At 34.2% G+C, this 21,983-nt stretch overlaps 2 protein-coding genes across 2 annotated transcripts; both read right to left on the bottom strand.

Annotated features, from left to right (window-relative positions):
* Positions 1-2,882: 2,882 nt before the first annotated feature.
* Positions 2,883-6,395, bottom strand: LOC120166421 (ADP-ribosylation factor 1-like). The gene is made up of 8 exons (XM_039175673.1): positions 6,165-6,395; positions 6,012-6,050; positions 5,769-5,831; positions 5,319-5,337; positions 4,535-4,646; positions 3,940-3,987; positions 3,355-3,485; positions 2,883-3,203 (listed from the first exon to the last, which is right to left on the bottom strand). Exons 1-8 carry the CDS (start codon positions 6,265-6,267, stop codon positions 3,170-3,172), a joined length of 549 nt encoding a protein of 182 aa, XP_039031604.1. The 5' UTR covers positions 6,268-6,395; the 3' UTR covers positions 2,883-3,169.
* A 2,953-nt stretch (positions 6,396-9,348) lies between these two features.
* LOC120166438 (pentatricopeptide repeat-containing protein At5g04780, mitochondrial-like) lies at positions 9,349-11,332 on the bottom strand. The gene is made up of 2 exons (XM_039175694.1): positions 10,288-11,332; positions 9,349-10,185 (listed from the first exon to the last, which is right to left on the bottom strand). Exons 1-2 carry the CDS (start codon positions 11,290-11,292, stop codon positions 9,550-9,552), a joined length of 1,641 nt encoding a protein of 546 aa, XP_039031625.1. The 5' UTR covers positions 11,293-11,332; the 3' UTR covers positions 9,349-9,549.
* Positions 11,333-21,983: the final 10,651 nt, after the last annotated feature.

Genomic DNA, 21,983 nt, shown 5'->3' with positions numbered 1-21,983 from the left:
TATGGATTCATCATTTACGTAATGAGAAACCTTATCTTGCACACGGTCCTATTACAAATAAGGTATTTGGATTTCTTTAACGTATTTGACTGCCATCTACAGCAGATTATAGTATCCAGATCATAGTAGTGTCTAAGGATGGCATAGTTGGAGGAGGGATATAAATTGATTGTCCTCAATATATTATTTCTAATGACAAAATATTTTCACTTCAATGGTGATATATATTTTAAAGATTTATTGCCACATACTTATTTGACAAGGATGATGAAAGGCTAGAAGTGAAATGAATCTATAATTATTTGAAAAGGAATGAGGGGATGCATGAAAAGCTAGACGTAAATTTAATTTAAAACACAACACTAGTGGGAAAGTCTTGTATATTTAGGAGCATTTACTTGATGTTAAGGTGTCGTGACTTAGCACTAGATAGAAAGAGTGCCTGAAACCCTTATGGGCTAGGTGCATTTGATTAGGCACATTGTTGGTGTGCCTAGCCACAGTTCTCTGTAAGGAAGCAGGCACAAAATAAAGCTTGACTGATTGAAAGTCTCTACTTCTTAATTTGTGGTAATTCAATAACAAACTTGGCACCATAAGGAAATTGTGTGCTTTGGCAAACAAACAGAAAAGAAATTGTGTATGTTCTCAATGATAAAAGTGAACCGCCCTTTTACAGTTTATTAACAAACTATATATCTTAACCTTATTTATACGGAGTGAAACTTCATTTAGACAAATGCTTTTTTGCTCCTTACACCTCGGCAGGTACGGAAGCAGGATTTTATATTTGGGGAAAACTTCTAAAATTATAGGGAAGGAAGAACTTATAAAATTCTAGGGGAGGGAGAGAAAACATATTTTCAATAGATAATAAAAAGAAAATATCTAAAGTATATGATAATTTGAAATTTTTTAAGGGACGAGTGCCCTTAGCCTCCCTTGGTCCATCCCTGCACCTCATGCAGTATAAAGTTCCACTGTAGAACTATAGCTGTATGCAATGTTAGGGATGCATGCTTGGATGTTTAGATTTCTTTTCTCTTCTGATTTGTCTGGTAAACAGCTTAAATATAAATTTGGTTTCTCCTGCACCTTTTCTTTATTCTCCCATGATTTCTGTTAGGTGTAAAATGTAATTATTATCTCACTAAATTTAAGTTAGATTGTAGTTTGGGGCTTGGTATTCAAAATTCAAATTATTAGCTTATCTAGCACAGTCACTGATTTCCTTTTTTTGTTGTTGCTAAAACTAGTAATAAATTGTAATTGGTTCATCCTTTTGGTAGATTATCTATTCCGGTTACAGTAGCACTCAGGGTTGGTTTCTCACACCTTGTACAAGTGATCCAAGTTTAAGGTTAGATATTATGATATATTTTTACCTTTCATCTCATCCTATATGGACATATTCTAACTTTTTATGTATTAACAATATGTATATTGCTCTTCATATTGGGGTGAGCTTTGTGCCTAGCTACAAGCCTACAATGAGCTTCACGAGGATAGCTTCGCTGGTGGTGTTTTGTATAACGCCAGCGCCATTGCCTTGAAACGTGAACGACTCTGGCAGCTTCAGCATGCCTCCCAACCAGTCTATGATCGTCATTTAAAGCTCCATCGCGACCGCTGAAGCTAATCAATTAAACCCGACGGAGTTGAAGCAAGTGAAAAGCATTTCACCGAGGAAACCAGTTCTGCTAACGGTTGAAGGAAAAAAGTACAAAATATAGGGTTCAGCCAATAAATCATCTCAGAGATTATCTGGTTTTGAACGTATTTCATGATCGTTTCAAAGGATTCTGTTCGATCTAGTGGCTTCTCCGACTCCACTAAGTTGGCCCGAAGATACCCTGGTTGAACTTGGCTTAAAACTAGGAAGCTTTCGATATTTTAAAGATATTCAGCGATGAAATCTACCATTTAATGGGCTTGTTTTTATTTTTCGTTCTTTTGGATTTAAGAAATTAATATAATCCTTTTTATTTATATCATAATGCATGCTTTTTCTTAATATTTGTTAGGTTATCATTCACTTTTCTTTTCTATTTTCTCTTTCTTTCAATAATTTATCTATTTTTTAATAAAAATTATAAATATTTTCTATTTGTTCTCGTACCACCTTTTTTTCTCTTTATTTGACGTTTTAGTGTATAATTTGTTACTTTTGAAACTTTAGTGTGAAAAATAAAAAATTATTCAAACATTAAGTCATTTGTGTAGTTTACCCTTTATAATTTTATATATTTACTTTACAAAATCAACAATCTGTTAAAGTTTTAACAACAATTAAAACGTGACAACGTCTTAATTAAATAAAAACGAAAATAACCAGATATCATATTTTTTGAATTAAATGATAAAGTGTATAATTCTTAAACGAAAATAATTAATCCTGTAATTTCCCCTTAAAGATAAAAAGGAGGACAAAATGCATTAATGGAAAGGCAATAAACACTAGTTTCCACGCTTTTAATTTGGACATAATATAGCTTCATAATTAATTTCTTTTGAAGCCATTTTTTTTAAAGGCTTTGGAAGCCATTTTAGCTTATGGTTGTAGGGGTAGTTTTGCTAGAATTGGTTAAAAGAGTGACTAAAATAATTTTAGAAACACTGTAAAAAATAATTAAGTCAACTATTGACATCATCCAAGAGATAATCATTAGATTTGCAAGTCTTAGAGATGAGATCAAGTTAGCAACTAAAGAATAAATGTCATTCTTTTATCTTTGGATTATTAATTAGATGTAAACCTTCTCATGCTGATTATCAATTTAAACCCAGAAGGGGATAGATATTAAGTAATTTAATTTGAACGAAACATAAATATAACAAAGTTAAACTGAAAAATAACTCGAAGCAAAAAATGTTCCAAAAAAGTGTCTGGAGGAGTTCCGATAAGCAACAAACTTCGCACCAACGGCAACGACTCTTCAAAGGCTGCCCATAGCTCCATCGCGCCCATCACCCAAGTTCTAACAACTATTTCTCCAAGAATAGGTATACCAAATGTTAGGCCCAAAAAATAATAATAGTAATAATAACCAGAAATTTCAGGAGGTCAACTTTTTCCACGGATCAAATTACAATAAGATCATCATGCTAAAGCAGACACCATTAGGATGGATCGTATAGCTGCAATGCTTCTGATTCTCCATGCCAAGAGTTAGCCGCTTCCAGAGTTGAGGGCATTACTCAACCTGAAATCATTGCTAATAAGTTAAACTGCTTTAGGAAGAGGGAGGATTGAAAAAGGTTCACAGTTTAATTAGGCTAGAGATAATTAAATCCCCAGTGACCACATCAAATTTGCCAAGAAATTTCAAGGATAACATGTGATGCCAAACTTACCAGTCCAAACCTTCAAAGAGACCTTCCCCTTTTATCGCTGATGTTTTGAAAATAGCCCATTGTCGGTTTTTTATCTTGTGCAACTCCAAAGACTGTGTAATTGCAGCAGCATCAAGTGCACCTGGAAGATCCTGTGTCAACAATGTGACTTGTATAATTACAAGAAACTTTCATAAACTAAAACTATCGACGTGGCTTATAAACTTTTCTAAGCAAATTAAAATGTTGCTCCTCTTTCCTCCGCCAAATTTCTTAAGGCCGTATTTGGGACTTTAAATTTGGAATAATGGATTTGGATTATATATTTAGTACCAACACTTGAGCAATAGAGCACACATTCAGAATGATATTCACAACTAATTTACACATTATGCACCAATTCATCCCCAAAATATCTAGCAAACAAAATCCAAATTATCTCAAGTAAGAATAAGAAACTGCATATTATTCCCTTTAGGGATAAGGGCTTCTAATTCCTTTCCCATAAGCAGCTCTCGCTCAATGTCAGTTGTCAAACATTAGAAAAACACCTTAAAAAAATGAAGGGTCTGCGCTACTCCAACAAGAAAAAAGAAAAGCACCAACCTGCTTATTTGCAAAAATCAGAACAGCTGCTCCTCTTAGCTCCTCCTCCTGTAAAAGATTCAATCTTGACAAGTCAAATATACAAAACAAGCATTGACAAGTAAACAAGGAGATCGTACACACCAAGCAGGAGATGTTGGTTACGGGCGTATAAATAAGTCATCTTATCGATACTGAAAGGGAAATAGAAAAGGTTTGATTTATTTCTTTTTCATGGGAGACTACAAACAGACAAAAGTCCTCTGAACTTGCATTCCAATAAATAAAAAAAATACACAAAAGGGAAAGATAATACAGGGGGACTACAACAATCTGAAATGACTATTAAAAATTTAAGACAAGTTGTAGGGAAATAACATTCTAGGGAGCAGAAAAAATGTTTTTACGCATCATTCTTTCTTGTCGTCAAACTTCTAAACTACAACAATTACTACAGTGGAAAATTATATAAACTTTACAGCCAGCAAATGATTTATATGTCATCTTCACAGCATGGAACATTTATAAGACATACCTCAACGAGGGTTTAGGACGTTTTAAATATGAAAACTAATAAAATACTGTCATATGAAGAACTGCATCTTGATGTGTTTACCTCCAAGATTGCATGAAATCCTTCTTTAGCTATCACCAGCCTATCTGTGTCACTTGAATCAACAACATAGATTATAGCTTGGGTATTTGGAAAGTAGCATCTCCAATATGGCCTGTAGAGCAAAATGGAATAATAAATTTAGGGGTTTGCAGTCTTTGATATTCTCTCTCTCTAAGTATAGTGTGACTAAGATAACTAAGTATAATTTGTGTCTTTTTAAAGATTTCCATTTTTAGAAATAACGCTGAGGAGAGTATGGAAATTGAAAAAAAGATAATGAACCTAATTGAATTGGGGATAAAAAAAGGGTTATGGGGTTTTCCAGCAACCAATTCTGTTAAAATTCTGTTAATGATAATAATCACTTCCCTAATAACCTCTAGCATAGTATTTATAGTAAAATTCTTACTAATAGTCTTATTTAATTAGAACTCTAACTAAGAGCCCTATCCTAATCACATAACTATTTAAAATAACACAAACGATAAACTAAAAAAACAAACAAACGAAAAACCTGATAACAGAAAGCTGATCCTAATAATCAAATAATTAAATAAAACTTGGATTAACATGCATTAGATGGATTCTTTATTATGCACACCCCTTAACTATATGAACTGACTAAAATTTATAAGCAGCCAATGGCCAGGTGTAGACTCACAAAGACAAGCTTTACATACAGCTTCCACAATCTAAACATCTTAGAGAAGAGAGTTGCCAGAAGAAAATAAATAAATAACGAACTTAAAAGTAAAGAAAAATGGTTCATGTCCAGGAAAGTTACCTGATACTTGTCTGTCCGCCTGCATTGATAAATGGTAAAGATGTCATTTAGAAAAGAAGTCGATAGCACTTATGTTAAAATAAAAAAGCCTCAAATGATAAAAGAAAATTTGCGAAATAATATATATTATTTTTTCAGTCCAGCACTTACAGATTCAAATTCCACAACCTAATATTTTTGTGATTGGAAAGACAAAGGAAAGCCCCATATCATGAAATACTAAGAACGGATATATAAAGATATAAGAAACCATGAAGGCTCAAATTCTGAGAATCCTACCTGTTGATAAATCTATAAGATTGAAAACTGAGGTGCTATCTAACATGATTTTACTAAATATGTGTTGTGAATTTCTCCATCTCTTTACCCTATGCAATCGAATCAATACATTATTAAGAAAATTCACTCCACATGTTAAAGATCTAGATCAAGGAGAAGTGTTTGACATACCTAAATCCCAAACTTGAAATTTGATATTATTGTACTGTACTGTTTCGACATTAAATCCAATCGCTGCACCATCAATAAGAAAGTAAGCCATATATCAATTCTTAAATATAAAAGAAACCCGTTGATCTACTTAATTGCAAACACTAACTTCTCCGTAACACATGAAATGCTCAATAAATCCATTTCAAACGAACAAAAGAGAAAATATAGAAAATTGAAGGAAAAAAATTGAAGAAGACTAACTTGGAATTGTCGAGACAACTTCACCCATCTGGAGTCGATCTGCAACCAAAACCATCGAATTATAAAATAAAAAAGGGCAATTGCTCATTTAATAAATCCCGATAAAAACAAAATGGGAATCACTAAAATTATAATAAGGAAGAGAAATAATACATAGAATGGTGGTTTTGCCGGCATTGTCAAGGCCGAGAACGAGGATCCGAGCCTCCTTGTTACCAAACAGGGAAGAGAACATTTTTGTAAACAAAATACCCATATCGTTAAATATAGAAAAAAGGGGTCTCTCAGAACATAAATCTTGGATTCGATCTGCGAAGCAGCACCCCTTCTTCTTTTTCTCCCTGTAAAAAAGGAGAGGGCCTGCTTGCAAGAGGACTTGAGATCCCAAGAGCATGGTTTTCAGAATTGGATTGGTTAGAGAATCGATTTATTGGTTTAATCGGTCGAATCGGTCTGATCGATCGGAAGAATCGGACGATGTTATAATTATTTAAAAAATTAAATAAAAATACTAAAAATATTTAATAAAAAATAATTTTTTATATCACAAGTCATATTCAAAGTAAGTCATAACATATATAAGTTAAAAACCATAAAATCAAATGAAACAAAATGATTCAAATTAACTACAACATAATATTTAAGGTAAAACATATTAAATAATAAATATAATTATATAACTATAATTAAAAAATAAATTTGGGATTAAAAAAATCATAACAAAATGATATTATTTGGTTTAATTTTTTTAAAAAACAATCTCACATGGCTAAGAAACATAGAAGAGCATCCCAAAAGTCTAAAGAGTAAAAATATGAAAACAAAACAATTTCACATTGCTAAGAAACATAGAAGCGCATCACAACTAACTTCTATAAATAATAGAGGTAATTTGACATTTAAAATCACGGAGCCTTTTGATGAGCATTGAGTGAACTATTCTTTCACTTCAATCAAGCTCGAATTTTAGGCTTCGATCGAGCTTCAAATTTTTTTTTGAGTTCAAGCATTTTTGAGTTCAAGTTTCAATATTATATTTCGAGTTTGAATTGAACTTGATAATTTTTAGTTTGTGAGTTTGAGTTGAGTTGAGCTTACTTTTAAAGTTTTCAAGTTCGAGTCGAGCTCAGCAATACTCGAGTTCGACTTGGCTCGTTTAACAAACGACGTTGTTTGGTTTAATTTTTTTTTAAAAAAAAAACAAAAATCTCGGTTTTTTCCGGTTTTTTCCGGTTTTCAGCCGGTCCGGTTCGAACGGTTCAACAGTTCTGACCGGTTCACTAATAACGGTTCAACCGATTTAGATTAAACCGGATTAAACAACAATTTTCGATTGAACCGGTTGATCCGATCCGATTTTCAAAATAGAGCCCGAGAGGGGTGAAATTAAGAATTCTGTGCGGTATGGAACAGCTACAGGAAATACATGATTGGGCCACGTATCCCTTTTTAGAAAGTCTTTGGACTTTGTATTTTGCTGATGCGGTTACATCTAGACTGCAGTCCTTGAATTTGGGGTTTGGCCATTTTTTAGTTACGAGTTACAACTAGAGGTGTTCAAAATCGGATACTCTTATCCGGTTCTTCAAATAGTATATATGTTGGTTTGTGACTTGACCCGTTAAGTTTTAATATCTGGTAGTCGGTTGTCCGTATTTAGGTTACAAGTATCTGATTTATTTTTTTTAATTTAATATTTTTAAAAAATATATAGAAAATACATAAAAAATTTAAAGGTTCATTATACACAATTCATATACAAAAATTAGTGATTTGAAGTTAATTTTAAGGATAAATATTCGATATATATATTAAAGTTTATTTCCAAAAAAAAATAAAGTTATTAATATCGATCGTGGTTTTTTTCGAATATCCTATTGACAAATTAATAAAAACTTTTGTAAAATTTAAAAGTACATAATACAAATTTAAGAGAAAATTAGGGATTTAAATTTAATTTAAGGTAAAAATATTAAGCTACCTAAAATAAAAATATAATTCAAACTACATATATACATATTATCGGGTCGGGTTGGGTACCCGCCTGACCCGACCCAACCACCCGGGAAAAATCACGGGTCGAATACTTTTTTTAAGAGAATTACCAATTTTTTTAGGTTTGTGTTGGTGGGTCAACGGGCCGGGTCAACGGGTAGGGTATTTTTTAACACCCGTAGTTAAAACAACCTATTTAATTTTTGGGTAAAGTACACAAATAGTCCCTCAACTATAGTTTTATTTTGTTGAATCCTCATATTATTAAAAGTTATAAAATAATTTATTGACTATAAGACACTATTTTATTGAGTCTCCCAACTATTAAAAATTAAAAAATGATCATACAACTATTCATATATTTCAAACTCGTATTTTCTGTAAAAAAAAATTGATTGTTGTCTGAGTTGGATGTTAACATGCTTATTGAGATATGATAAAATCATATTTTATGATGTTTATTGGCACCACATTACTTTCAAGCACCGACTCAACAACAAAATGTTTAAATCACTGGCTCGACAACATAATGTAAATGGAGAGTCGACCCACAAATTATAACTCAAACAATTCTGAGATCATATTTTATGACATCTCAATCAATCTATTAATGAATAACTCATACGACCCATAATTTTTTAAACGAAAAGACCAATTTGGAATATTTGAATAATTGAGTGACCATTTTTTTAAATTTTAATAGTTGTAGACTCAACAAAATAGTGTCCTATAGTTGAAGGAGTACTTTGTAACTTTTAATAGTCGAGGGACTCAACAAAGTAATATCTTATTGTCAAAGAACAATTTATGTACTTTACCTTTTATTTTTCAAATAATTATAACGATTAGATTTATTTCTATTAATTTTTTTTTGATTATTTATAATTTTAATCCTAATCCTACCAAGAGGGGAATGGAAGAGAGACTCCAGGGGAAGGAAGGAGGTGCTCTTAATGAATATATAACTCATCTTAAGGGAATATGAGAGAATAAAGATGAACATTCTGATTAATTGTCAAATATAGTGAGTTATTATATTTTGTCACGATTAAAGTATAGAAGGGAGAAAATATATTTTTTTATATAATTATATATGTTTAAATATATCAGAAACAAGCCTTTAGTAGCAACTTCTTCACACTACCAAATAAAATCCTACTTTCTTCCACACATTGCAAAGGAAGCGATCCTTGAGTTGAGTCCCCATATAAGGAGCTCCCTCGAGAAAATCAGGCCTGGGAATCCCAACTCCAAGATCAATGGCATCGCATGTTCCATTGGTGCCCAGTGTGTGGTAAAAGGAGGTCCCATTGTGCCAAGCTGCAAAATAGCGGTTGTATTATCCTGTTGTGGCCACCAGTTCATTGTAATATACATCGACATCAAGGGGAGAATCTGGCATTGCATCCAAATGCTGAATATACGATGAATGCCTGTATGTTGTCTCCTAAAACACCAATATAGATCTTAAAACAGCAGATGAAGAGTGTATAAACCAGTGAACTTGTTAAAGACTGGCACACAAAATCAGGAAATGAATACATCACCAAAAATCACCACAAGTGCAACGACCTTCTCTAAAATGGTGAAACCTGTTTATATCCCTAACAACGATTTCCCTCTGCGTAATGCTAGATGTTTGTTTCATAAAAGAATGGCAATCCCCACAAATCCGGAGATTCTTCATTATTCGTATCGGGGCACCAGTAGGTAGTGCCAGCAGCCCATAACTAAGCGCCAGTTTCTCACTGTGGTGTTTCAAAAGTTGTTGCTTTTTACTCTCTTCCACATCATGAAGGTCATGTTCAGTCTCTACTTCATAACCAAGGATCTTCACTTCCTCCACCAACTTATCTAATTTGGAATAAATTTCAGTAATTCTTGGGTGATTGATCTCTCCAACCATAAATGCATGGACCTTATCCTTGATTGCTATCCAACTCTTGCCCCTTTCGTTTCTCACCATGTTTTCTTTAAGAAATTTCCTTGCTCTCACAACTTCCTCCCACTTTTTGTTAGCTGCATAAATATTGGAGAGCAGAATATAGTTTCCAGCATTATCAGGTTCCATCTCAAACAAATTCTTAGCTGCTACCTCAGCTAATTCAAGATTCCCATGGAACCTACAACAAGCTAAAAGAGATCCCCACATAGAAACAGTGGCAACAAAGGGCATTCTCTGTATCAAATCATAAGCTTCAGAAATCATTCCAGCTCGACCAAGGGTATCAACCATGCATGAATAGTGAATGACACTAGGTGATATATTGTGCTTTCTTACCATGAGATCAAAGTAGCTCTTTGCTTCATCGACCAAACCCATATGGCTACATGCAAATAACACAGAAATATATGTCACTTCATTAGGGGAAAGACCCATCTGCTGCATTTTTTCAAATGAAACCATTGCCTCCAAGGCACGAGCATGTTTAGAGAAGCCAGAAATCATCGTGTTCCAAGAAACAACATTTTTCTCTTCTATACCCGTGAATACAGTGTAAGCGTCTTCGACGCTGCCACATTTAGCATACATGTCTATGAGGGATGAAGCTATGAATATGTTTGAACCAAATCCAGTTTTAGATATAATGGCATGCACCTGTTTTCCTTCAATCAAAGCAGCTAGTCCAGAACAACCACATATAACGGAAGAGAGTAAAAACTGATCATGTTCTACTCCCATTATTTGAACTCTACGAAACAACAGTAAAGCCTCCTCAAATAACTCATTTTGAACGTACCCCACCGCCATACAACTCCATGTAACAACACTCCTCTCCAGCATGCTCTCGAAAACCCAACTAGCATCCTTTACCAAACCAGACTTTGCATAAACATCAACCAATGCAGTTCCCACGAACATATTTGAATCAACGGCAGCCTTTGTAGCAAAGCCATGCAGTTGTTTGCACACAGAAACTGCACAAATTGCAACAGAGGCGCAAAGAACACTTGAAATGGTGAATTCACTAAACGAGCTTCCATTCCTTTGCATAAGCTTGAAAAGATTTAATGCTTCATGGGCTTCCCCGTTTTGGGCGTACGAACCGATCAAGGTATTCCAAGAAACCAAGCTTCGTGCGGGCATTCCATCGAACACTTTGCGGGCGCTGCACAAAAGGCCAGATTTACAATACATGTTAATGAGAATGTTGGATGTTGTAGTGTCTTCTTGCAACTCGAAACGGATTGCCCGTGCATGGCATGCTTTCCCATGGATGGCTGCTTTGTTTCTTGCACACGACTGTAGAACAGCATGCAAATATGAAACCCACGTATTACACATTGTACTCCATGAAAGATCTTCTGGAGTCGTTGTCTCAAGTTGAACAGCAGCAGAAAATCCAAATGCAGAAAAATTCTTATCTCAGAATTTCTGCTGTAAGTGACGATCCATAAATATATTTTAGGATAGACAGATATGCATTGATTGTAATTTTTTTTGTATGAAGCAGGTATTAATAAAATTTCAGTATCAATAAAATTTCAAAATAGATACATCAGTATATTAATAAAATTTATTGTAATCTGTTCATCTAACAGATTAAAATATGGTTTAAAATGCTATGAAATTAACTCTTGACTCGGATTTTCCTGCCTGATGTATTTACGTACTCACCAACAGTATGTAAATTTTGTTTTTTAGATTTAAAAATTAAATTTCAAATCTAATAATTTATATAATTTTTAAAAATAATAATAAATTTAAAAAGAAATTTTTCTATAAATTTGAATTAATATTTATTCTTCAAAACCATCACACATAGTAAGGTGAGCGTTCGATCGAGTCTAGTCAAAAAATTTTGAGTTATTTGAGTTGACAAGTCTTATTTTATAACTCAGAGTTAACTTAAAAAATTTTCGAGTCGAGTCGAGCTGAATTTTTGAGTTTCTTTTTAAATTTAATTGTAAATATTTATAATATTATAACCTTATTTGATTCTAATTTAAATAGTATTTTATAACCATATACAATGCATATGTTTTTTTGTATTTTTTTCATATGAGATTTACATATATCATACAAAGTCGAGAGGCTCAACTTAAACTTCGACTTAAAATTGAAAATAAATTTACTAATTATTAAAAATTTTGAGTTATTCGAGTTGTATTTTACAACTCGATTTGAACTTGAAATTTGTTCGAGCCGAGTTTATGAAATTACAACTCGAAGACAATTCGAATCGGGTAAAAAAAAATCAAAATTTTGAGTCGAGTCGAATTTTGCTCACCCTTAAGTCACACACCAACAAAAATGCTCCAACATAGAACGCACAACAACCATTAGTTGGGTGCAAATTCGGATATCAGATCCGATCCGAACAAAAAAAATCGGATATATGAAAATTTCATACACCTAAAATAGTGATCTGTATTCGATCCGAAAAAATTATATATCCAAATTTTCGGATATACAAATATCCAAGTCCGAATTTAAAATTTAATTTGACAAAAAAATTAATTTTACATTTTGAATTTTGTGATATAATGTAACTTATTCGATACTTCTACTATACCTTTTATATATATTTAATTACTCACACACAATAAATAATTAAATATCCTAATTTTTTTACTTCTTCCTCCATTTTTTTTTATAATTTATGTTAATTTTATTTATCAATCTAATTTTTTTCTTCTTTAATTTTGTTTAATCGACGGTGACACCAGTTTTGATACTGATTGTCGCCAGCCGGTTGTCTTTTTTTAAAGTTTTTTAATATGAGTACTTATGTCTTTGTGACATGTTCTCTACCTTTATGACAAGCTTATTTCTGCCTTTTGGTAGCTTACAATTTTTTTGCCGTTGTTTTCATTTATCTTTTTTTCTTCTTAAGTTCGAATTTGACATCGCCACGACTAATCAAAATGGTGCTTATTTGTTATCATGTTGATCTTCGCTGCTTTGGACCCTCAAATTGATTTGGATACGTGTTTTGCGTTCGTGGATAGTTTTATCACGTCGCTTGACTCTGATTTGCGATTTGTCGGTGGTCTTATGTAGCTTCACGCCTTTTGTGGTTCGTTTACCGATGCAATCAGATTTATTCTTATCTTTATTTTTTTCAAGCATTAGTTAGATTTTTTTAATATTTTCTTTTTTGGTCATTGTGTGATCTAAGTAATTAGTTTTTGTGTTAATGGTTATAGGAAAATGTCCTAATTATAATTTAGTTTATGCTTACGATTATGCTTATAAATATTAATTATAATTCTGTATATTTTTTATTTTTAATAAAACTAGCGACTTTCTATAAAAAAATCCTAATTTTTATTGGGTTATAATTTTAATGAGTTAGTGAGTTACTCATTTATTGGACTAAAGGGTATCTATAATCTAAATGCTCAATATATTTTTAGATTTTTGAATAATCCGAAATTAAAATTTATTCGATCCGTATCCAAATCGATTATCTGATTTTTTTTAGATATCTAATCCAAATCATTCAAAAATAAAAAAACAAATCAAATATCTGAATTTTCAGATCAAATCTTTTTGCACACCGTAATTTCCGAAAATGGGGACAGTGTAGTAATGGCAATAACTTTATTAAAATAATAATAATGGCAATAGCCTCTCTTATCATATTGTTTAAATAGTAATGTAGTTTCTTTTTCCTTTTTCATGATATTTTCCTGATCAAAGCTCGCTGGGACTGGGTTTAGTTCTTATTTATTCTGACGTATTGATGAAAGGCTCACTTCGACTGGATCAACTCATTGAAAGAATCTAAACAAGCATAAATAATTAAGGCCAGGCCCTTAAATCATCAAGAACATTACAGAAGCAACTCTCATGAATTCAAGAAGTGATCTAGTAGCATATTTATTTTTCTTGTATCATATTATATCATTATATTTTTATTATATAAAAATATTTAAATGTTTATTTTTAAAAATTAATCATAAAGAATTTATCCTGACAATAGCTAACAATTAAGAAAATAGAATAAATATTATAAATATATGCATAAGGTTAAACAGTGGACCATGCATTTAAATTCATTCTTTTAAATTTCAATGAAATAGAAAAGGTATTAATAAAAATTCTTTGATTAAGAAGGGGATTTCGTATGATATGGATAGAAATAAGGAAAATTTCAAAATTTAATTAAGAATTATAGAATTGATGGATTTAGCAAGGTAAAACATTTGGGTAGACTGTAAATTTGGGGGGGATGCATGCTTGTTTTGCAAGCAACAACTTGTTTGTTTTCTTGTTTGTGAGTAGCAGTGGACGGAGATGACCACTTCAACTAGTCTTTCTACTATATGGTTTACCGACCAAAAAGTAAGTAAAAATTTTGCGTAAATTTTCAATTCCCAAACATAACTAAAACCTAGCCCTTAGTTCCTTACAGTTGGAGATTGTTGGTTCAAAGGCAACCTTGAAATGGCTTTGCTTATTCAAAGCTGAAACTTTAGTTCACACGCATGAAAGAAAATTACTGTAAGAAAATTACCATGCATATGCATAACAAGTAACTTGTTTAGGTCTCCTAGTCTATGTAGCTAGATGCATGTGAATACATGCATTTATTTTTCATGCAAATCCAACATTGAATATCTTTTGATTGTTGATTGAATCTTAATTTCATTAACAATATTGCTTTTATAATAATTAAAATATAATTAAACATAAATTTTCTCAAGCTTAAGGATTAACGGTGTTCTAATCATGTCATATTGATATTTTTTTTGGGGAGTTGAAAGAACTAACAAGAATGTTGTAACACCCCTAATCCCGGGTTAGAAGTATTGGGCTAACCCGAGATGGACTTTGGTTTAATTCCTTAGCTTGTAGGAAGCCTTGACCCAAATTGAAAAGGATCTGAGCTTGAGGTAAGCTCAATAATGAATAAAAAGGGTGTTTTTAATTTGCAGTCAGAATTAAAGGGACCAAGAAAGCAATTATACCCTTGTTCAAAAATAAACCTTGAAATCCTTTAATTGAAGCTGATTTCACATCTGTTTTCCCTTTCTCATTTTCTCAACTCTCCTTTGTCATTTTCTTCTTCCAATGCTTCACCTTCATTCTTAGAAAACCTGAGCAAAGGTGGGAGCTTTAGTTTATCTCCAGTTTATCCCTTTAAACCAAGGTAAGAACCACACTATTCTCTTCTTAAGATTCATTTCAAGCCCACTCTTGTAAGGTTTGGTGATGGATGCCAAAAATGGGTTTTGAAAGGGTTTAAGAAATCCAGAGAATCCAACTCTTTTTCATTGTTTCCTAGCTATAAAAAGAGTTTCTAAACCTTTCTTAGCCTTCACTTTCAACTAGTAATCTTTTTTTTGAATCTTGTTTAGTGAGGGAGGTTAAAGAAAGCTCCAAAGCTAAATGAAAGGAGAAACTCACCCTTGGTTGAGCATTAGGTGTTTTTAGCAGTTTAGCATCAAAGGTAACTCACTTTTGACTCAACTATACCATTTGTAAGTCATTTAGATGAAATATAGTAGGTTGCATGAGCTTAAAGCACTCCCGTGGTAGATTTCACATTTTAGAGTTATAAATATGTTTAAAGCCCTATTTATGCTCCTTTGTATCTTCATAAAACATTAATAATGTTTGGGGACCTCACTAAGGTCTCTGGGATATTAGAACATGAGTCTTTGCACCTATTTTATGCTCTTTACAGGTTGAGTTTCGATACTAGAGAGATAATATCAAAACTTGTTATTCTTCTTGGGAAACTCGTGAGTTTATGGGTAAGAGTATCGATACTCTTTCAAGAGTATCAATACTTTGGGTCATAATTTCGAAACTCTCAAAAAGTATCAAAACTAGGCGGTTCAAAATGTTTAAAAGTATAGATACTTGTAGAAAGTATCGAAACTTTTGTAGGAGTATCGATACACTTGGGCTAGTATCGATACTTTCAGTATGTTTTGGACAACAAGGCCCCTTTTAAAGGGAATTAGACTTCAAGTACCCCAACATTTCAGTATATACTCAAATAAGACTTCAAGCGAGAACAATAATTCATATTAAAGCAGTAGAAACAGAAATAGATAGGTTTACATAAAATTAGCCTTGTTTGACATTTGGGAAACAATCAGGACACCCGAGTTCCTTTTAGTAGAAATACGAAAGTCAGTAGATCCAAGTCAGTTCCATGACACTATAGCAGTGGATTGGGCAGAAGAGGGCCCAAGAATCGACGGAGTAAGTCGATGGATGTACGTTTCGATGTAAAATTCTGGCACATAGGAGTACCCGATGGTGCTTCGGTAATGTTGGAGGGGTGAGTGAGCTACAAGATGCAAAATTCTTCAGCCTAACCATGATGCCAACCACAGATTAACAGTCCAGTAGTTGTATACTCATACCTGTGCCACTTGCTATTTCATTTAGTGGTATCAGAGCGTCTAGGTTTAGTTGTTTATAGGACCCGTGAGCTAGAGTCAGTTAGTGTCTGTATATGTACATACCTCTAGAGACAATCTAGAGTACTTAAATGACGATAATAAAAATCTGTCATTTTTTAATTTTAGATAAATCCTATGACAGAGACGAGAGTCATGCCTCACCACTACCCAATATCAGTGATTTATTTATCCCAGATACCTACGATCGTCAGGATCCAACATATGTAGGGGTAGAGTAGGCTACCTTCTTCACGGACCTTACCTTCGTACTTAGGCAGATAGTTAGGTCTCTCCCTATTTCTTTAGCTACACCACCTCCCCCACCAGTACCCCCAGCTCAGCCAATGCTTACTCCCTAGGAGTCCCTAGTAAAGCAACTCCGTCGATATAAGACCACCGTGTTCTTCGATTTTGAGGATAATAAACCTATCGCAATGGACCAATGGCTCAGAGCGATGCTCCGTACCCTTCGACAGTTACATCTCACCCTAGTGGGTAACTTGGAGTGTGCCACCTCCCTACTTAAGGGTGATGCGATAGAGTGGTGGGAGACGATAAAGTTGGCGATGGAGACAGAGATGTCTACTTGGGAGTAGTTCCTCACCCAGTTCACAGAGAAATACATCAGGCAAATTCATATCGATGACCTGATGGAGCAGTTCCTACACTTGAATAAGGGTGATCACTCAGTGGCAGAGTACGAGCGAGAGTTTCTCCAGCTTTGTAAATATACCGCAAAGATAATCCTGACTAAGGAGCATCACTGCTATCATTTTAGAGAGGGCCTTCATTTTGACCCATCTTGCAACATATCCTCCTAGAGTTTTTGCTCAACTGTCCCACCAGGTGAAGAAAATTGAGAGAGCCTTAGATAGATAGGTTAAATAGTCTAGTGAGGCTGCAGGACAGATCAGGAGAACTGTAACATCCTCAATACTGGGTTAGTGATTAAAGTGTAAGATTTTAAAATTTCAGTGATCAAATTAAATAAATTGAAAAGTGAAGGAATTAATTAAAAGATGTTGGTGTAGGATGAATTAATAAGTGAATGATAATTAAAAGGGTAAAAGGGTTATTGAGCAAAGATAATAATTAAATATTAGATATTGGGTATTATAATACCCAAGGGAAAGAAACAAGAGTTTCCAGATAACTCTTGATTCTTCTTTTTTCTTCATTTTCTTCTTCAACGTGAAGCACCCAAACCTAAGGTAAGTTTGATTTCTTTTGGTTAATCCTTCAAATTAAAGTATGGGTTTGATTTATGAAGCTTTAGGAAAAATTATGGAGATGAAAAATATTATAGAAACTCAAAGATTGGTGAGTTATGAAGGATTAAAGATAAGAAGTGGATAAGTGAAATCTTGAATAAGGATGTATAAATGGATTTAGAAGTTAAATTTGACTTGTCATGAGTGGAAGTAAATGATATGAAGTGTTGGAACTAGATTTAGAACATGTTGAAATTTGAGTAAGATTCTTGAATTCGGTATTAATGATTGGATTTGTAAGGTTAAGAGGTATTAAATGGGTATTAATCAGTTTAAGTAGGCGTATAAAAGTTAGAAATATTAAAGGAGGTGAAAGATGAAGAGTTGAGATGAAAAGAGTGAATTTCGTGCTTGCAATGAGATTTCTGGGTTGTGTGCATCGATGCATCTTCAGTGTGCATCGATGCACTCTCAAATAAACAAACATCGAATGCAATTAATGCATCGATAAATAAGGAGTGCATCGATGCATCCCCTTAAAATGCAAACATCGAATGTCATTTATGCACCGATGCACAGGTAGTGCATCGATGCACCGATAGGGAATGCATCGATACATTGTATAGTGCATCGATGCATACCTTCATTAAAAGATGGAAATAACTTTTCTTTTAGCCTAAGAAATGATAGTTTAGAATATATTAATTAGTATACTAATAAGTATCAACGAATTACTATGTAGACACAGAGCTTAATCAAGTTCACGAACAATTGCCCAGTAAGATCGATCGAGGAAAAAGCAAGGAAATATAGGTGAGTGCATATGTATAGTATGATTATATAAATATACTCAAGTCTAGACTTGTGATAAGTCTAGATTTTATATCTTGATACATGATCATATTTGTATTATGAGACATGACATGAATTCATATAAAATGCATTATGTGACATGAATGTGCAAGAAAAGTTATATGAGCTATGTGAAAATGTAAGAATTTACATGTCTACGCGATATAAACTACGTGAAATGTAAAAGCCCATGTTATGTAGATGAGAACTATAGGTATAGTTGTCATGCCAAGGGTAGAGGGTCTACGCGGTCCTTCGGGACAAAATTCTACGTGGTCATTCGGGATCTATATATATTCTTTGGAACATGTGTGAAGTCTTGGGAGACACATACTTGATCCCTAGTATATGTATATGATTCTTAAGGAATTCTATGTGGTCCTTATGTACATTATTATATGGCACTACGGTGCAATTCTACGCGGCACTTCAGTGCATTTATACGAGCTGTGGTGACAGCATAGTGCACAACCTCACAATACTCACATACCTTAGGTTCTCAATATGATGTCATGGGCCAATAAATTTATTAATACAAATTCATGAATGTTGAAGTTATATGCTTACAGGTAAGGATAATGGTGATGTAAACTACATGGATTAAGTATACGCTTTCATCCCATTTCATATCATTATGACATTTTCATTACATTTCATTGTTATTATTATTACATTGCCTCACTAAGTCGATGAATTAGCGTGTGAGTGTTTCACACGTAGGATCCGAGAAAGTAGACGAATCAGGTTAAGCAACTGGACAACATTACTCCTGCAACCATCAGATCAGAAGTAACTTAATCAGTAGGTCATTTTGTTATGTAAATGGAAGTTGGCATGTAATTAAAGGGTTAAGTTGTGTATGCTCTGAATATTTTGGTAAACTTATATTACCATATGTATATTATCGTATTTTCTTAATATAAGTTCAAGTATTTTGCTATTATTTGTTAAGAGTTATGTTTTAAAAGTCAATGTAATATCTCTGACTCATATCCGGGTCGGGTACGGGTTGGGGTGTTACAAGAACCACTGAGCCAGCGAGGTGAATGTAGACCCCAATCAAGAGGGCTAGATATAGTCAAGGCTCATTGAGATCCATAACAACAAAGTCTCGGAAGACTGGACAGAGTTTGGGTCGTGGGGGTAGGTTCAACTAGAGGAGGAGACCATTGAACTTAGTTTCTGAGAGTGTTGTTAGTGAGTTGATTGGAGGGTTTATCTTTTCCCCATATTCTAGGTGTAGAAAAAGGAACCCAGGGTCTTGCCAGCTGGGTTTTAGAGGTTGCTACAGTTACGACTCTATGGATCATTTTGCCAGAGACTACCCAGGAGCTCAGGATGTAACATCAGCAGCGAATCGACTCTTCCAGTGCAGAGAGGTTGAGGGTCGATTAGGGATGGTAGTTATGTATCAAGACAGTAGAGTCATGGGACTGCTAGATTAGTGGTTGATTCAGAGCCTAGAGTGGCATCCAGACAGTATGCGATGCGATCTAGGGAGGAGTACGATGCGATAAATGTCATATCAGGTACCTTTACGGTCTTTTATTTACTAGTTACCACATTGATAGACCCCGATTCCACCCATTCTTACATTTTCTCTAACTTAGTTCAAGAAATAAAAATCGAGCAGATAACCTAGAGATAGGTGTTCGAGTATCTAGCCCACTAGATTTAGATGTCTTGGTGGAAAAAATTTCAGACGATGATGCCCAACGAAGATTCAGGATCAAACCTTTCCAGCGGACTTGATGGAGATACCCTTTAGGGAGTTCGACTTGATATTATCATCATGTATTGATTAACTGAGCATGATGCCAGTTTGAGGTGTAAAGCCAGGCGACTTAAGCTCAGAGTCGTCAAATGAACCAAGTTGGTGATGACCAATGAGAGATCCCATCAGACGAGGATTGTATCAGTTATACAAGCCCAAAAGATGACATTCAGTGGGTGTGAGGCCTTCATGGCTCATGTAGTCGACACCCTTATCTCAGTACCCATACTCAAGGATATCCAAATAGTGTAAGATTTCCCCGATGTGTTCCCAGAAGGGTTACTAGGTTTACCACCTGAGCGTGAATAGGAGTTCGACATTGAAGTAATGACAGGTTTAGCCCCAGTATCCATTGCTCCCTATTCCATGGCACCGACTAAACTAAATGAGTTAAAAGCTTAGATTCAAGAGTTACTAGAGAAGGGTTTCATTCGACCGAACATCTCTCCTTGAGAGCACTGATCCTATTCGTTAAGAAGAAATATAGGTGGATGAGGTTGTGCATCAACTACAGGCAGTTAAATAAGTTGACCATCTAGAACCGTTACCTACTCCCTAGGATATACAACCTCTTCGACCAGCTCAGAGGGGCATGTGTCTTCTCAAAGATTGATCTACGATCATACGGCTATAAGTTGAAAGTCAAGGATGATGATATGATGAAGACAACTTTCAAAACGAGTTATGATCATTAAGAGTTCTTAGTGATATCGTTTGGACTCACCAACGCCCCAACAACATTCATGGACCTAATGAATCACGTTTTTCACCCATTCTTGGACTAATTTGTGGTGGTGTTTATAGACGACATCCTAGTGTACTCTCGATCATAGGATGAGCATGATCAATATCTCCGTATTATTCTTCATACACTCAGAGACATATAGTTGTATGCCAAATTTGGGAAGTACGAGTTTTGACTATCGGATGTGGCATTCTTGGGTCATATCATTTTAGCCGATGACATCAGAGTCGACCCTCGGAAAATTCAGGCTATAGTTGATAAAAGATTATAAAAGAGCTTCGAGCAGTTAAAGGTTATATTGACCCAAGCCACAGTGTTGACCAAACAAGATTCAGGTAAGGACTTCACAATTTTCAACGATTCTTCTTTGAATGTACTTGGATGCATCTTGATGCAAGAAGGTAAAGTTATGGTATACGTGTCCCATCAACTTAAGCCTTCTGATCGTAATTAACCTACACATGGCCTTAAACTAGTAACAGTAGTGTTCTCTTTAAAGATTTAGCGACACTACATTTTTTGTTAGAAGTTCCATATTTTCACCGATCATAATAGCCTCAATTATCTTCTCTCTCAGAAAGAGTTGAACCTCAGACAACGTAGATAAGTTGAATTGCTTAAGGACTACGACTGTGTAATTGATTATCATCTGGAAAGGCAATTATGGTGGTAGACGTCTTGAGCAGAAAAACAATGACTGAGTTGTGAGCCCTCCTAGTACGTTTGAGTTTATCCAGTGATGATGGATTATTAGCCGAGCTACGAGTTGAACCAGAGTTAGTAGGGGAAGTCAAGAGGTTACATAGTTCAGATGATCGATTAAAATCTCGGTCCGAGCAGGTTCGTTAGTGAGAGGCCCCAGGTTTTGAGATTCGTGATGGAGAAGTGTTATATCATACTCGCAGACGCTCAGTTGCATAGTAAGATTCTCCACGAAGTGTCTGAGTTCGTAGAGATATGTCTTGTAATGCCTCAAATTTTGGTTAGTGACCAAAATGTAAGTTTTGATAGTTTAGTAGCCAAAGTAT

The sequence above is a fragment of the Hibiscus syriacus genome, unplaced genomic scaffold, assembly GCF_006381635.1.
Source record: "Hibiscus syriacus cultivar Baekdansim isolate YM2019G1 unplaced genomic scaffold, ASM638163v2 tig00111640_pilon, whole genome shotgun sequence".
Taxonomy (NCBI): Eukaryota; Viridiplantae; Streptophyta; class Magnoliopsida; order Malvales; family Malvaceae; genus Hibiscus; species Hibiscus syriacus.
The sequence above is the reverse complement of the archived record's forward strand: the minus strand, read 5'-3'. Positions and strand labels throughout refer to the sequence as shown.

Excerpts from the sequence above, each read along its gene's own strand:
- LOC120166438 (XM_039175694.1), bottom strand. The coding sequence starts at position 11,292 with ATGTGTAATACGTGGGTTTCATATTTGCATGCTGTTCTACAGTCGTGT. Across the intron at positions 10,186-10,287 it reads AGAGCTACTTTGATCTCATG|AGAATGCCCTTTGTTGCCAC; the intron begins GTAAGAAAGCAC and ends GATTTGATACAG.
- LOC120166421 (XM_039175673.1), bottom strand. The coding sequence starts at position 6,267 with ATGGGTATTTTGTTTACAAAAATGTTCTCTTCCCTGTTTGGTAACAAG. Across the intron at positions 5,832-6,011 it reads AGTTGTCTCGACAATTCCAA|CGATTGGATTTAATGTCGAA; the intron begins GTTAGTCTTCTT and ends TTGATGGTGCAG. Across the intron at positions 3,204-3,354 it reads CTCTTTGAAGGTTTGGACTG|GTTGAGTAATGCCCTCAACT; the intron begins GTAAGTTTGGCA and ends CAATGATTTCAG.